This window comes from Zalophus californianus, chromosome 2 (assembly GCF_009762305.2).
Source record: "Zalophus californianus isolate mZalCal1 chromosome 2, mZalCal1.pri.v2, whole genome shotgun sequence".
Lineage (NCBI taxonomy): Eukaryota > Metazoa > Chordata > Mammalia > Carnivora > Otariidae > Zalophus > Zalophus californianus.
In genome coordinates this window covers 43,813,683-43,831,661 of record NC_045596.1, presented here as the reverse complement: position 1 = coordinate 43,831,661, position 17,979 = coordinate 43,813,683, and the positions used below count along the sequence as shown (strand labels likewise).

General features: G+C 36.9%; 1 protein-coding gene across 8 annotated transcripts in view; it reads left to right on the top strand.

The window, feature by feature from the left end:
* The window catches only part of PDCL2 (phosducin like 2), a 229,424-nt gene extending 213,579 nt beyond the window's left edge, over window positions 1–15,845 (top strand). For 4 of the 8 annotated variants that reach the window (XM_027600744.1, XM_035725330.1, XM_027600742.1 and 1 more), the window contains 3 exons: window positions 6,089–6,232; window positions 12,196–12,404; window positions 15,540–15,844. In XM_027600744.1, the coding sequence (XP_027456545.1) occupies window positions 6,089–6,232; window positions 12,196–12,404; window positions 15,540–15,697 (511 nt within the window). In that variant the 3' untranslated portion in view covers window positions 15,698–15,844. Of the gene's footprint in view, window positions 1–6,088; window positions 6,233–12,195; window positions 12,405–15,539 lie in introns of all 8 variants that reach the window. The other 4 variants (XM_027600747.1, XM_027600746.1, XM_027600745.2 and 1 more) reach the window with 3 other exon arrangements.
* The last annotated feature ends 2,134 nt before the right edge of the window (window positions 15,846–17,979 follow it).

Sequence of the window (17,979 nt, the reverse complement as noted above, 5' to 3'; positions counted from 1 at the left end):
GTGCCATTTTTCTAAAGCATTTGCTCACTTCAGGACTTTCACATTTTTGTAATTCTCACAATATTTTAAGCTTTTTTATTACTATTAAATTTGTTATGGGATCTATGTTCAGTGAGTATGACTCTCTGAAAGCTCAGATGATGGTTAACATTTTTTAGTAATAAAATATTTTTTATTTGCTATTTGTATTTTATGTACATTATTGTTTTTATTTTTATTTTTTTAAGATAGGATTGAGATTTTTAAAAAGATTTTATTTATTTGTGTGTTTATTTATTTATTTGACAGAGAGAGAGAGACAGTGAGTACAAGCAGGGGGAGCAACAGAGGGAGAGGGAGAAACAGGCTCCCCACTGAGTGCAGAGCAGAGCCCAATGTGGGGCTCCATCTCACAACCCTAAGACCATGATCTGAGCCAAAGTCAAGAGTTCAATCCCAGGACCTTGGGCTCATGATCTGAGCTGAAGGCAGACGTTTAACCAACTGAGCCACCCAGGTGCTGCCCTACATTGTTGTTTTTAGACATAATGCTATTGCACTCTTGACAGACTACAGTATAGTGTAAACATAACTTTTATACACACTGGGAAACCGAAAAATTCATTTGACTCACTTTATTGTGATATTGGCTTTGTTGCCATGGTCTGGAACCGAACTCACAATATCTTAAAGGCATGCTAATATATGAATTATATGACAATTAAAATGTAAATATCATGAAGGAACTGAAATCTTCATATGACCACTCTGGAAAACAGTTTGACAATTTCTTACAAAGTTACATATACATTTAACATATAACCCACCAATCACATTCCTGAGAGAATTGAAGATATATGTCAATACAAAGAATTGTACATGAATATTCATAATAGCTAAAAACAAAACAACCTAAAAGTCCATTGATATGATGAATACATGCAAAGTGAATGAATAAACAAATTGTAGTATATTCATGAAATGGAATACTACTCTGTAAGAATAGAAAGCAAACTACTGATATACACAATAACTTTGGTGAAATTCAAAAGCATTATACTAAATGAAAAAGCCAGACCAACAGAATATTTGATATATGAGCATATGCATCATTTAAAAAATATGATTTTTTGATGAAAATATAAATTTCCAAAATTGACTCAATAGGAGAAAAGAATAAGAGAGAAGCTAGACTGCTTCCTAAAATTTGTTTTCTAGGTGATTCTTCTCTATTTTCAAGGTACATGTAACCTATGTTTTTATAAAGATGGAAAGCTTACTTACTGCATAAAACATTGTTATATTAATTGATAATATAACCTGACTGTCACAATCAGACAAGCCTCATAAGAAAGGAAATAAGATTCATGATTCTTAGGTTGGTTGGTCAAAACAATCACCCAACATTGTTAATAAAAATGTATATTTCTCGGGCGCCTGGGTGGCTCAGTTGGTTAAGCGACTGCCTTTGGCTCAGGTCATGATCTCAGGGTCCTGGGATCGAGCCCAGCATCAGGCTCCCTGCTCAGCGGGAAACCTGCTTCTCCCTTTCCCACTCCCCCTGCTTGTGTTCCCTCTCTCACTGTCTCTCTCTGTCAAATAAATAAATAAAATCTTTTAAAAAAATGTATATTTCTCATGTGAATTGACTTTGATAATGCAACCAGCAAAATTCAAACTGTGGGAAACCTTGGACAAACAATCTGGTTTCCTTCAAAAGCAAAGAAATTGCTAGGGAAAAAAAAATAGATGGAAAGGAATCTGTAGATTAAATGAGATTTAAGATATATAACAACCATTTTTATAAATCTAATTTGGATCCTCATTTGAATAAACAAACTTTTAAAAATGGATACAGTACTCAATGCCACTGAACACTCGAAAATGGTTAACATGGTAAATTTTATGGATATTTTATGTATTTTAGAATAGGATTATTTAAAAAATATCTGAATATATTAAGGAATTACTGTTTTTGGTGTGATTGTGCCATGTGAGTTACATTTTTTAAAGTATTCTCATCTTTTGGAGATATGTAATGAAATATTTGCAGATGAAATTATATGATGTCTTATATTTGCTTCAGAATAGCCCTTGAGGTAAGAAGATAATGGGGGTAAGATGCAAGAAGATTGGCCATGCATACATCTGGGGTCTCTTCACCTTGTATATGTTAGTAACTGTCCATAATATAAAGTTTAAAAATGCTCATTCCTGGGCGCCTGGGTGGCTCAGTTGGTTAAGCGACTGCCTTCGGCTCAGGTCATGATCCTGGAGTCCCGGGATCGAGTCCCACATCGGGATCCCTGCTCAGCAGGGAGTCTGCTTCTCCCTCTGACCCTCTTCCCTCTCGTGCTCTCTATCTCTCATTCTCTCTCTCTCAAATAAATAAATAAAATCTTAAAAAAAAATAAAAAATAAATAAAAATGCTCATTCCTGAGACCAGCACCAAGAGGTAATATTCAGTAAATTTGGGTTGGATCTCAGGAATATGCCCATCTGTGGAACCTGCTATACCTAAGTGATTCTCATATAGGATGTCCACATGCCTTAACTTGAAAAACATTGCTTTAGACCAGTCTCTCTTTTGACACATAGATGCCAAAACCTTAAATACCGTATTGGCAAATAGTGTATTAAAATAATCACATATAATGAATAATTAGTTATTCAAGGAATGCAAGGATTGTTCAAAGATAGCAGTCCTACTAATGTAACCGTTTGTGTCAGCAGAATTTGAGATGAGAATTGAGATGATTAATGCGGCTCTAACAAGCAACTACAGAATCTCAATGGTTTCAGGCGGGACAGTTGCTCACTCACAGGTGGTGTGGGTCCTACAATTCTCCTGAGCAACTCTCCTCTGGGTGATGACTAGGAATCTGGGCTCTTTTCGTTAGGTTGTCTTCATCATGTCAGAATCCTTTCCCTCCAGGCTTGGGGACTAGGGAGATAGAGTGAGTGATAGTATAGGAGATTTCAGGGCTGAGTCACAGAAATGCACGTAACACTTTCACTCTTGTTCTATTGGCCACAATCCAAGCTCCTGGGCCTAATCTAATTGCAAGGGAAGCTGACTAATGTAGTTTTCCCGTGAACCCTGGAAGAGGAAAATATACCAATGACCGCCCAACCAATCTCTGCCACAGAGATTAAAGGGAGTACTCTATGGGGAAGTTCTCTCACTCCCATATTCCGTATCAGAACTCCAACTCTAATTGCCACCAACTTATGGCATTACTTTCATATCTCTGTTGTCACTTTGAATCTAAGGAAACAGGAAACTGTAACCTTTCAAAAGTTATTAACAAGGGAAAATTCTGTAGTCATCCTGATAGTGGTGATTTAAAGCAAATTCCTCATTTACAGCCAAAACAAAACAACAAAAAATTTTATACTTTTTTCTTTTAGTTTTTATTATTTATCCATTTATTTGATAGAGAGAGAGAGAGAAAGCAGGGGAAGGAGGAGAGGGAGAAGCAGCCTCCCCACTGAGTAGGGAGCCCAGTATGGGCTCGATCCCAGGACCCTGAGTTCATGACCTGAGCCAAAGGCAGACGCTTAACCAACTGACCCATCCAGGCACACTTAAGACTTTTTTTAAAGCAGTTTTACATTCACAGCAAAACTGAGTGGAAGGTACAGAGATTTCCAATATACCTCCTGCCCCAGCACATGCATAGTCTCCCCCATTATCAACATCTCCCACCAGAGTGATAGATTTACTATAATTGATGATCCCACATCAATACATCGTAATCATCCAAAGTCCAGAGTGTACATTACAGTTCATCCTTAGTGTTATATTTTCTATGAGCTTGGACAAATGCATGACATGTAACCATCATTATAGTATCATACAAAGTATTTTCACTGCCCTAAAAATTCTCTATGGTCTGCCTATTTGCCAGCCTCTGCCCCTCCCCCTATCCCTGGCAAGCATAGTCTTGTCTCCATAGTCTTGCCTTTTCCAGATTGTCATATAGTTGGGGTCATACAGCATGTAGCCTTCTCAGATTGGCTTCTTTCACTTAGTAATATGCATTTAAGGTTCCTCTGTGTCTTTTCATGGCTTGATAGCTCATTTCTTTTTGGCACTGACTACTACTACATTATCTGGATATACCACAGTTTATCCATTTACTTACTGAAGGACATCTTGATTGCTTCCATGTTTTGGCAGTGATAAATATTAGACCTGTTATAAACACCTGTGTGCAGGTTTCTGTGTAGACATAGTTTTCGCTTCTTTGCATAAATACCAAGGAGCATGATAGCTGGATCATATGGTAAGAGTATGTTTAATTATACAAGAAAACTCCAAACTATCTTCCAAAAGGTATACATTTTGTATTCCCACTGCAGTGAATGAGAGTTCCTGTTACTCCACATCCTCTCAATCATTTGGTATCAGTGTTCTGGATTTTGGCCCTTTTAATAGATACGTAGTTGTCTCTTCTTTCATTTTGCATTTTCCTGATGACATGGATGTAGAGCATCTTTTCATACACTTATTTGTCATCAATATATTCTTTGGTAAGTTGTCTGTTAAGGTCTTTGTCCCATTTCAAAGCAGGTTATTTGTTTTGTTATTGTTGAGGTTTTAGAGTTCTTTGTATATTTTGGATAATAGTTCTTCATCCAATGTGTCTTCTGCAAATATTTTCTTCCAGTCTTTGCAAAGGAGATAGGTCCCTACAGACAACAGTTGCTGCAGTGGCTTTCTGATTGATGCCCAGTGTAGGCTGATAGTAGGGCACATTGAAACAGTAGGTCCAGATTCCCCAGTTTCTGGATTGCAGCAGAGAAAGCTCTTCCCTTGGCAGACCAGTTTTCAATGTTGTTTTGGGAGTCATTCCTGGTAGCTCAGCCTATAGTCTTCATTTTTACATCAAGTGTGTTAAGCACTTAATCCCCCAGATTAAGTCTGTTTAAGATAGCTGGAGGGCTTTCTGTTTTTGTGACTGAATCCCAATTGATGTGATTGCTAGGTGAAAAATGCTGGCCGTTGAACATGAGGTCTCCTTCTGATGGCAAAACTAGGTGTGACTCTCCCTGCCCAACCCACTGAAATAACAAAGAAAACTGAGGAGAATGTGCGAGTAGAGGAGGAAGAGAAGTGTTGACCGTCACACTATTAAGTAATCACTCTTCTCTACCACTTCTCTTCCTGCAATAAATTTATAACAAGTAATTACACATATTTGCAAAGGCTTTGGACTGAAGGTCAGCTTAGCATGATAGTTAAGAGCATGTAAACAGGATAATAATAGTACTAACTTGATAAAGTTAAATTAGTTAATATAATGCACTTAAAACCGTGCTTGGTACCATAGTAAGCACTCAATAAATATTAGCTATTATTATGTGTATTCCTTAGTAAGTGTTTAACCTGTGTATGAGAATTTGTTAGCTCAATGTCTAAATAAACTCTATAGCTATGATTAAGACCTAGTCTTAAATAAAAATAAATTTAAAAGTCAATAGCTGAGGCTCCTGGGTGGCTCAGTCGGTTAAGCATCTGCCTTCGGCTCAGGTCATGATCCCAGAGTCCTGGGATTGAGCCCTACATAAGGCTCCCTGCTAAGCAGGGAGTCTGCGTCTTCCTCTGCCCCTCACCCTGCTTGTGCTCTCTCTCTCTCATTCTCTCGCAAATAAATAAAATATTATGAAAACAAAAAATCAATAGCTAACTCCTTATTCTTTGCAATACCTGTAACACAAATGCCTGTATGAAAAGAGAAATTGGGGGGCGCCTGGGTGGCTCAGTTGGTTAAGTGTCTGCCTGTGGCTCATGTCATGATCTCAGGTCTTGGGGTGGAGCTCTGTGTCAGGCTCCCTGCTCAGTGGGGAGTCTGCTTCTCCCTCTCCCTCTGCCTCCCCCTCCCCCACTTGTGCTCTCTCTCTCTCTCTCTCCCTCTCAAATAAATAAATAGAATCTTAAAAAAAAGAAATTAGCATTATAAGACCATTAATAGTTATTCTATCATTCTTTAAAGTGTCTAATATGTTCTAGCATTACATTCATTGCCCTAAATTGTTACTATATATAGGGATGACCTGAAGACTATGACAATTTTCTTTTTTTTATTTCATTTTTTTAATTAGAGAAAAGCGGTTACAAGAATGGAAAGCTCTTAGGAAAAAACAAAAATTTGGGGAATTAAGAGAAATTTCTGGAAATCAGTATGTGAATGAAGTCACAAATGCAGAAAAAGATGTATCAGTTATAATTCATTTATACAGATCAAGGTAATTACCATAGCGTTTTTGCAAAATGTTATTATACTAATGTTTTAAGATATTTATGTATGGTTTTGAGGTTTTATAAAGCATATAACAAAGATTATTCAAGAAAAGAAAGCATATATATATATATATATACACACACATACATATATACATATATAATGTTAAAAAACAGAATCCAACCAAGTAAATTTGAAGACCTAATTGGCTTTATTAAGTGATTAATGAATCAGGCAGCATCCTATCCAGGTAGAGGGAAGTTCCAATGAGTTGTACAAAATGGAAGGTTTTTATAGCAAGGAGGGTGGGACAGGAAGTTATTAGTGAAAGAAAAGAAAGGATTATTCAGGCAAGGTCACCTTCTCTTAGGGGGAATGGGAGGGGAGTTCTTATTAGATTCATTACCTCATCTCAATGGAGAGCTCATGGGACAGATTACCTCATTTGGTACTGACCAGAAAATTCCAGATTGATTGACTTAAAATATCACTCCTGGAGAGGTTGAAACTGAAATTAAGTCTTTGCTGTCCTGGGAGCAAGTAACTCCACCTTGGGCCTTGTGGCTTTCTTTTTAACATATACATACATGTAGAGAGTAATGGGCTTCAGGGATTAAGTTCGGTTTTTTATTAGGTTTTCATGTCTAATTTAAAGAACTTGTCACACTTTTTAGAAAAGTAGCATTCTTTCAGGGTGCCTGACTGACTCAGTCAAAAGAGCATTCAACTCTTGATCTCAGGGTTGTGAATTCGAGCCCCATGTTGGGGGTAGAGATTATTTAAATAAATAAACTTTAAAGAGAAAAAAAAACACTTTTTGGCCATTAATTTTTTTTAACTTATTATGGAAATTTCAAACATTCAAAAAAGTAGAAATAATGATAAGATGAACACCCTAAATACCAGCTGGGTAGATTCAATAATGAACATTTTGCCACTTTTATATGTTTTTATTTGTATGTAGCTATGTGCATGTATATATATTTGCAGAATCATTTCAAATTATACACAGAATACACCTTTATTCCTGAGTACTTCAGCATGCATCTTCAAAATATAAGGGCATTTTCTATATAACCATAATACTGTTTTCTCAACTAACAAAATTAGTAATAATTCCAAAATTAATAATAATTGACGAAGGATCCAGTCAAGGGTCATGCAGTGCATTTGGATAGATCATGTCTTTTAAGTCTCTTTTAACAGAACAATTCCCTTGTACTCCCCTATGCTCCTAAAACAATTTATAGTGCCTACTTGTACTAAGCGTAACCCAAATGTCCTCAGACCTTACCAGCCTGGTATATGATAATTGGGTAGAGTGGACTTTTCCCCAACTCTGTGCCACAGACACACTGCAAGCTCCCAGGGTTTCACAAATCTCTCTAGCATTAGGTCCCAGCTACTCTGCCTGGGCTCCACGCCACTCCAGGAACAGAGGCCATGCCAGTTTCCTCCTTGTGTTCATCTCGTTCTCTGAATAAAAAACTTCTTCTCTCTTCAGGTCCTCACAGAAACTCTGCACAGAGCAATTTATGCAAATTAGAGCCCCGCTGTTTACCAGCTCACCAGTTCCTCAGACAAATTTTGAGAGGACACCATGTCCCATTAAAGAAGACATTACTGTTATTGTAACTAAAATGCTTGGAAACTAATTTTTGAGTAGTTTAAAGCCTTAAAAAGAATCATTTCCCATTTTTCCTATACCACTTATCTGGTTAAACCAATTGGTAAATGCTGCTGATTTTGGTTCCTCACAAGTAAGTATGAGAGACACTGACATTTACAATAATGGGATTTGTGTGTGAGAAATGTTGTATACTGAAGTGATTCACTGAATATCTTTTTCTGGGAGCCAGTGTGATTGGCAGAATAGATGTTGGTTCTGAATGCCCATACCACAGCACAAAATTACTTACTTTAATGGTTATTTCTAGAGAAAGGATTAGGTTGGACAAATAATTTTCCAAAAATTCATGAAAGAGATCGAATGTGTTATAGTTTCAGCTAGGCTGTTTCAAACTCTCATTTCCTCTGATGGACTCGAAGAATAAGAATCTTCTAAATAATATTTTAAGTATTTGTGACCCCAGAAGATTTTCTGAGGGGCAGTCAATCTAAGATAGTTACATAAAATATTCATTCTCTTGACATTAAGAAAATGCATTTATGTGTTGGTATAAAACACACATTTTAAGAAAATTTATAATAAAATTTATACAACAGAAAATAATTACTTGTGTGACAAATAGTCCTTAGAAAAGTCTAGTTTTTAATAATGGATTGACTCATAACTTTTCATATTGTAGAGTAGAATATAACTGTTAAATATATTTGTGTTTCTAGCTGCCTTCTATAAATTTTATAGGAACAAAAGAGTTTTTTTTTTAAGATTTTATTTATTTGAAAGAGAGCGTGAGAGAGCATAAAGAGGGGGGAGATGCAGAGGCAGAGGGAGAAGCAGGCTCCCCACTGAACAGGCAGCCTGAGGCAGGGCTCCAACCCAGGATCCCAGGATCATGACCTGAGCCCAAGGCAGATGCTTAACGGACTGAGCCAACCAGGTGCTCCAAGAGTTTGTTTTTTAACTCGGTTCCTATGTTCTGTAATTTTAATGTCTTTTTGCCGTTAAAATTATAGAACTTGGCCAACTTTTCATCCAAGTGAAGGCTCAGCTGGCCTAGTGTCCCCTAGAGGGATCGAATCATCCTGGGCCAGTGAGCTTAGTGGCTAAGCTTCCAGGCAGGCTTGATTCTGATTTTATTCAGTCTTACACCTGTGCCCAAATTCCAATTTTGGGTTTTTACATCATTCCTATGCCAAATGTATATTTTGAGCCTTGAATACCATAACTAGGCCCTTATCTCATGTTCTGATGCAGAGGTCTCCCTTATATTTTATAGTTCTTCTGGAGTTAAATTCTGGCCCCTGAACCCCAACACCAAATTTGTTCCCTTACCACTTGCTGTCAGATTGTCTTCAGGCAACCACTTTGTCTCTGCACTAATCACATAATCTGTTACACCATACTCTCTTAATTCTACACTTTTCACTATCACCATCAATGTCCACCTACCTTCTGCCATTCACCCCACGTACCCTGTAAGTGTCCATCATACCACTGACTCAGCTCTCATTCTGACAGTATGATAAAATTCCTTTAAGTTAGATATTAGTGGATTCATTTCACTATTTGAGGAAAATTGAAACTTATAAAGTCAATTTATGTTAATTGCTTTGTGTGGAAAATTGATATTTAAGTTAGGCAGTACATACTTTTCTAATATTAAAGTAGGTCACCCACTAAAATAAAGCAGTATCTAGATTTATAGTTGGTTGTAATTATGAAAATAAATGATGTTATATATTCTGAAATATAAGTTAAATGTATAATGCATTAAATTTCTTGCTCTATGAATTGATATATAACATTGTCTACTATTAAGAGGATTTCTGAGGATTTTATAGATGCTGGAGATGCAAAGGCTATAAAACATCTGTCTATGCCATCAATATAGTAGAGAGACAACTAGACATAATAATAAAGTCTCTTAGGTGCTACAGTTGAATTATGTACACAGCGTGGAAGCACTGAAGAGGGAGTAGTAAGTTTTATGCTTGGAGGAAGGAAGTATGGAACTTTCTACAGAGTATGTAATTCTTGGTCTTGGCCTCAAAAAATAAGATTCCCCAAAGAGGAAGTAGACAGGATTAATGGAGTATGTTAGATGGAGTGTCCAGCTGAAGAAAGATACAGAAATAAGACGGCATTTTGCTTTGGAGAGCTTTAAGTAATATGGTAGCAGGCAGAGAATAATGCTAGAGAGACCGCAGAGAACCTTGAAAGCTATACTGAAGAGCCCAGACTTTATCCTGAGGGCAGCAAGGAGCCCTTGAGGAATTTTAAGCTTGAAGGAAGGGCAGTTGTTACCTGGTGAGATTTTCATTTTGAGCTCCCTTTGTCAACAGGATCAAGGATGAATTTGGGAAACCAAGACTGGAAACAGACCCTTAGGATAATCTGATGAAGCTCAGATAAGAAAGGAAAGGAGTAAGGTAATGGAGAAAAAGAGGAGAGGTTAGGTATGAGATAAGGAAGTAGAAGCAATATGATGTGATTACCGATTAGATGTTGTAGAGAATAGGGAGATTTTTGGCCTCAGTGCCAAACTAAGAAAATACAGAAGAAATGTATAACATATACAGATATACATTTTTTTCCTTTGAGGGAGGAGAGGAGATGAAATTCATCAGTGTTAATGTCAGAATGGATAAGATTGCACAGTGAATGTGTCTAGTGTGAGAAGGACACAATCACATAGAACATCTACATTTGAGTCATAGAAGAAGGCAGTCAAAGAACTAAAAAGGAAATTAATAGAAAGTGCTATCGCAGCAGCTCTTCCTGCCCACGGGTCCTGTCCCTGTGCTTTAATAAAACCTCCTTTTTTTTTTGCACTGGGGGAGAAAAAAAGTATAATCAAAAAAGCCAAAAAAAGGGAAAACCTTTCAATAAAGGAAGTGAATGGAACATAGAGATTATTTCCCTTTTTATTTGGGCTATGAACAGGAGAGTAGTTATTTGAAGGAGACACAGAGTTGTAAAGAACTTTTAAAAAATTTAGTAACTTAAATATAGTTATAGAAAGTGGAGAAGATTGAAAAAAAAAACAGGAAAAGAGCAAAATAACAGAGAAAGGTCCCATGTGAAATGAGTATGGGATGAAATAAAGGATTGGCTCTGAAACAGTTTGATAAGGCTGTGAATGAATGATAGAGAAAAGGAACTAATTGAAGAGTGGGTATATTGGGAGTGAAACTGACAGAGAGCAGGAAGAATTATAGGTTCTGGTCACACTTCCAATCAATTTTTTTCAGTTTATTTATTGTTAGTAATCTCTATACACAACATGGGGCTCAAACTTATGACCCCAAGATCAAGAGTCACATGCTCTTCCAACTGAGCCAGTCCGATGCCCCTTAAATATCTGATGGGGAATAGTTCTGGATAATTGGGAACAAGATGCTGCATGGACTGGGATGTCAAAGAAAAGTGTGGGTGAAGTATGTCAGAGTCAAGAAATTCAAGGATGTTTGTGGGGCACCTGGGTTGCTCAGTGGTTAAGCATCTGTCTTCAGCTCAGTCATGATCCCAGGATCCTGGGATCAAGCCCCGCATCAGGCTCCCTGCTCGGTGGGAAGCCTGCTTCTCCCTCTACCACTCCTCCTGCTTGTATTCCCTCTCTCGCTGTCTCTCTCTCTCTCTGTCAAATAAATAAAATAAAATCTTAAAAAAAAATTCAAGGAAGTTTGAGATGAGACACTTTGGATGTCATATTCTCATGTGGAAATAAGGCCAAGGTGGTGGGGTGATGGAAAGAGTTGGAATCCCTTGTTTCAACTCAGAACTGCCAAGGATTCCCTAGAAGTGTGCTGTGTTGTTTTGTTTTTCCTGGGTCCTATAAACTGGGAACTAACTTGATTAAATTGATGCTAAGTCAGATGTAGATAGCCTTAGTTAGGCATCAAATTCCCATGATAGCAAGCTTCACTCCCAGGCTATAATAGTGTTTACAATAAATATGGGAGGACTCTGAAGTTTATCATTACTAAAGGTAACAAGAGAGGATGAGAGCTGATAAGCTGTTATATCAAAAGAATATCCGAAGAGGGGCACCTGGGTGGCTCAGTTGGTTAAGCTTCGGGACTCTTGGTTTCCACCCAGGTCTTGATATTATGGGTCAAGGGATTGGACTCTGCACTCAGCAGGGAGTCTGCTTGAAGATTCTCTCCCTCTGCCCCTCCCGCCCCTCACACACCCTCTTTCTCTTTCTCAAATAAAATTAAAAAAAAAACAAACCCATATCCAAAGATACATTTTTTTGTCATGGGGATGTTTCACTTACTTCATTAGACTGAGATAAGTAGTCTGCTTTTAAAGATATTGTGTACTGTTTCTCTTTTTAGCATCCCAATGTGTTTGTTGGTTAACCAGCATCTTAGTCTCCTAGCAAGAAAGTTTCCAGAAACTAAATTTGTTAAAGCCATCGTGAATAGCTGTATTCAACACTACCATGACAATTGTTTACCAACAATTTTTGTTTATAAAAACGGTCAGATAGAAGGCAAATTCATTGGAATTATAGAATGTGGAGGGATAAATCTCAAGCTGGAAGGTAATGATATTATTTTTAAAATGTTTATTTAAAAAAACAGGTGAAGACTTCCATAAATTAACAAGTATCATGAAAGTTTATTTCGATAAAACATAAAGTGTTTTCCCTCCCTTCTAGTCTCTTCTTGTATGCCTCCAGATTAATTTTCCTAATAATAGTACTCTTATTACAACATCTACTTGCTTAAATCCTTAATGGTTCCTTGTGTGAAATAAGTTAAAAATACAGAATCTTCTGCTTGAAAATTTCAGCCCACCTATCCAACTATATTACTCAATGCTTTCTAGTTTCTGCTCCAGCCAAGCTGTTCTTCAACCACTACTGCAGAAACCCCTTATTCACTTATGCCTTTATTCTTTGTCTCGTACTTGTTCCCTGTACCCAAAATACTCTACCATTCTTTATTCTCTCTCTCATACCCTATTTTTTTGTGGTTCTCCTAGGTTTCCATTTCTCTCATTATGTCATTTTGGACCAGTTCATAATCTTGTCTTCCTCTTCTCTACTAAATTTCTATAGCATATTTTCTCTATACAATTTATTTTTCACTTGTCCACGTACTATCTGATTTTGTCAGTTAATTCCCTTTATTTTCTTTTTTCATAGCACAGTATTTATAATTTTAACTTCTTTAATAATTTTTACTTGCTAACCTACTTCTAAGGCCATATCCTTGATCTAGTCATTTCTTGGAACGGCTTTAATCTATATTATTAAAATCTTCTTCTCACACCATCATGTGAAAGCCATTGAACCTCATCCTTTTAATTAAAAAAATTAATACATAAGAGTACAAACAATAATATAGCAAACATTCATGTAATTGATTACTGCCAAAAATAACAAATGTGAACATTTATTCATTTGCTTGAGCTATTTGTTTGTTGTTCAAATAAACATTACAGATATGGTTGAAGTTATGTATAGTTTCATTCCTAGTCCCATTCCCCTTCCTGTCTCCTTACAGACAATCACTATGATGAATAGTGTATTACCTGGTCCATGTTTTGGGGGGGGTTGGTGTTTTTTTGTATATTTAAACAATTTTTTAAATTGTTGTAAAATACACATAATATGAAATTTATCATCTTAACTATTTTGAACTATAGTTACCATGCTGTACATTACATACCCAGGACTTATTTATTTAACCATTTTTAAGTATATAGTTCAGTTGCATTAAGCACATTCACATTGTTGTGCAAGCATCACCACTATCCATCTCTAGAACTCTTTCCGTCTTGCATAACTGCAACTCTATACTCACTGAATGATAGCTCCCCATTCCCTTCTCCTCCAGTCTTGGCAAGGTTTCTGATTCCATGAATCTGACTACACTCAATACCTCATATAAGTGAATCATACAGTATTCTTTTGTGACTGGCTTATTTCACTTAGTATAATGTTCTTAAGTTTCATTCATTTTATAGCATCTGTCAGAATTTCCTTCCTTTTTTTAAAGATTTTATTTATTTATTTGAGAGAGAGAGTACATGAGGGAGGGGAGGGCCAGAGGGAGAAGAAGACTCCCCGCTGAGTGGGGAGCCCGATGCGGGACTCGATCCAGGGACTCCAGGATCATGACCTGAGCCGAAGGCAGTCACTTAACCAACGGAGCCACCCAGGCGCCCAGAATTTCCTTCCTTTTTAAGACTGAATAATATTCCATTTTATGTTTGGACCACATTTTGTTTATCCATTCATCTGTCCATGGACACTTGGGTTGCTTCTACCTTTAGGCTTTTGTAAATCATGCTGCTATGAACATAGGTGTACAAATAATCTGTTCTAGTCCCAGTCTTTTGGGTATGTATTTGGAAGTAGAATTGCTGGATCATATAGTAATTCTATTTTAAGTTTTTGAGAAACAGCATACAGTTTTGCATAGTGGCTGCCCCATTTTACACTCCCACCAACAGTGCACAGAAGTGCCAGTTTCTCTACATCCTCACCAACACTTGTTTACTCTGTGTGTGTGTGTTTTGTATAGTAACAATCCTAATGTATGTGAGGTGTTTTCCCCACTGATTTTTAATGTTTCCTAATGTCATTTCTCATGGTTCCACAAATGCTTCAATTTATTTCTGAAGTCTTTACTATTTGTCTGTCCCTGAATCAATACAGCACTGCATTTATTACTACAGCTTTATAACAAATCTACAGTTGTCTCCAGCAGGGCAAATCTTTTTCAGAATTTCATGTGAATGTTGGAATTAGTCCACTTACATGAAAAATCCTGTTGATTATTAGAATCATATTTATAGATGATTTGTTGGAGCCTTGATATCCAATAACAGTGGAAGTTCCAATCCATGAATGAGATACATCTCATCACTTATCTTGGTCTTTTGTTTTTTGTAATTTTCCTCAGAGATACATATATTACATTTTGTAACATATTTTATAATTTTTCTCAGAAGTGTGTTTTGTAATTTGCCTCATAAATGTTCTGTTCATCCATACGGTACTTAGGAATAAATTTAACAAAATTATGAATTTATAGGGACTGGGGTTTTGGATTATCAGTTCAATTCTTTTGGTTTCTCTCTCAGATATATTTTGGTAATTTATATTTTTGTTAAAATTTTCCCATTGAAGTTTTCACATGTCTTGGTATAACTTTTTCATAGTGTCATAGCCATATTAGAATCTTTACCTTGGTTACGTCCCATGTAAATTCTTTATATGAATTGATTTCTTTCCTTTTGTGATCATTTTTGCTGAGGTATGTCTATTAGTTTCTTCAAAGAATGAGCTTTTGATTTTGTCGGTCACCTATACTGATTTTGTTTTTCTATTTTTGCTAATAAGTCTTTTCTTCATTATATTCCTCTTTCAGCTTTTCTTGGGTATACTTTATTGTTCTTTTCCTAGCTTCTTGATTTGAACTTTTAAGCCACTTATTTTTAGTCAATTTAAAATAAACATTTTAGCCATAATTTCTCCCTTTAAGTATAACTTTGTTGTATCCAATATGTGTTTTGATATTGCAGTACTTTCATTGTCACTCAGTTCTAAATATATCCTCATTTACACATTAATTTTATTAGCATCAATTACTATTTCACATAGATGAGGAGTTATTTTCATTTTCCAAGATTTTTATCTGATTTAATGATGGGTTATTTATTGCAGAACTTGAATGGAAACTAGCAGAAGTTGGAGCAATACAGACTGATTTAGAAGAAAACCCCAAAAAAGGCATTGTAGATGTGATGGTATCTTCAATTAGAAACACTTCTTTTTATGATGACACTAGTAGTTCAAACAGTGATAATGATGATACCAAATAGAAATATTTAATAAATAGCTGCAAATTACTTACTGAATGTTTTTCACTGCCTTTGTAATCAGAGATCAGAAAATTTATGGATTTATTTTCATATTTATATTAGAATGATAGCTTATATATCATTTAAAAAACTTTCACGTATTTCAGAATATTTATTGCCTCCAACGAAAGCCGAGTTTGTACTGAACCCTTAATATTTTTCTGTGGTTTATCCTCTTTTTGACCCATGTTGGATAAGAGCACCAATATTACAAGTCCTCTGTGTTGCTTACTCCCAAAGAGGCCTATGAATGAATATAATGAAAGATGACCATGAAATTTCATTTCATTTACATCAATAGATTTTATTTTTATTTTCTTCTTTTTCTTATTTTTTTTAAAAGATTTTATTTATTTATTTATTTGACAGAGAGAGAGGGAGAAGCAGGCTTCCTGCTGATCAGAGAGCCAGATGCGGGGCTTGATCCCACATGACCTGAGCCAAAAGCAGCCGCTTAACTGACTGAGCCACCCAGATGCTCCTATTATTATTATTTTTTAAGTAGGCTCCACACCCCATGGGGGGTTTGAACTCATGACCCTGAGATTAAGTCACATGCTCTACTGACTAAACCAGTCAGGTGCCACTATATCAATAGATTTTAAATTCTATTATTTAGGGGCCTTGAGTGAAAATACTTAAATTTATGACCATACATTTTTTCCTGGAAACCTCTTACCTGTTAAAAAAAAAATTAACCACTCGGGGCGCCTGGGTGGCTCAGATGGTTAAGCATCTGCCTTCGGCTCGGGTCATGATCCCGAGGTCCTGGGATCGAGTCCCGCATCGGGCTCCCTGCTCCTTGGGAGCCTGCTTCTCCCTCTGCTTCTCTCTCTCTCTCCCCTCCACTCTGTCTCTCATGAATAAATAAATAAAATCTTTAAAAAAAAAATTAACCACTCAATAGAAAAATACAATTTAAGGATTCTGAAAAGTACATAAGAAACACCTGTACTGGGCGCCTGGGTGGCTCAGTTGGTTAAGCGACTGCCTTCGGCTCGGGTCATGATCCTGGAGTCCCAGGATCGAGTCCCACATCGGGCTCCCTGCTCAGCGGGGAGTCTGCTTCTCCCTCTGACCCTCTTCCCTCTCGTGCTCTCTATCTCTCATTCTCTCTCAAATAAATAAATAAAATCTTTAAAAAAAAGAAACACCTGTACTCATTATTATTGTTTTTAATAGTTCTTTTTTTTATTTTTTTAAATAAAAGGCACCTGACATGTGAAGTTTCTAAATCAGAAGTGATATATTGTGAGGCTTACCTATGTTTTAATACTAATCACAGAGGAATTCATCATGAAAAAGTATACAATAGGGCGCCTGGGTGGCTCAGTTGGTTAAGCGACTGCCTTCGGCTCAGGTCATGATCCTGGAGTCCCGGGATCGAGTCCCATATTGGGCTCCCTGCTCAGCGGGGAGTCTGCTTCTCCCTCTGACCCTCTTCCCTCTTGTGCTCTCTGTCTCTCATTCTCTCTCTCTCAAATAAATAAAATCTTTAAAAAAAAAAGAAAAAGTATACAATATTAGGACATTGCAGAAGACCTACAGGATGTTTTATTTTGGCTTAGTAATGAACAGCACTTTTAGAGAAAGGGGTGGTAAATCCAGCATGTAATAGTTCAATAACATTTTATTTTATTTTTTAAAGATTTTATTTATTTATTTGAGAGAGAGAATGAGAGACAGAGAGCATGAGAGGGAGGAGGGTGAGAAGGAGAAGCCGACTCTCTGCTGAGCAGGGAGCCCGATGTGGGACTCGATCCCGGGACTCCAGGATCATGACCTGAGCCGAAGGCAGTCGCTTAACCAACTGAGCCACCCAGGCGCCCTCAATAACACTTTATTCTTCTACTTTGTTTGTATTGAAGACCCATCATTCTGATTGCAGATGTTCACTGATGTTTGTGAGAGAATCTAGACTACGTTTAAATGATTAAATTACAAACATAAATTGGTGAGAACTGAGACAGTCAACATGGAGTCAAGAAAAGACTGCTGCTCTTGGGGGTGGGGGGGTAGGAATCATAGAGGCGGCAGACAATGAGGAAGTGGGAGGAAAGTTAAATACAGATTTGAATACGGTAACCAGGTAAGATAAAACCAAATGATCTAACTTTGCAAAGGATTGGGAAGATCCCTTTCCTCTGAGATAGCTAAGAAGGGTAACATACATCTTGGGATGAAGGGAGGGAAAGTTGAGGGTTGCATAAGATGGTCTTTTTTTATAGTATTATGGACACATG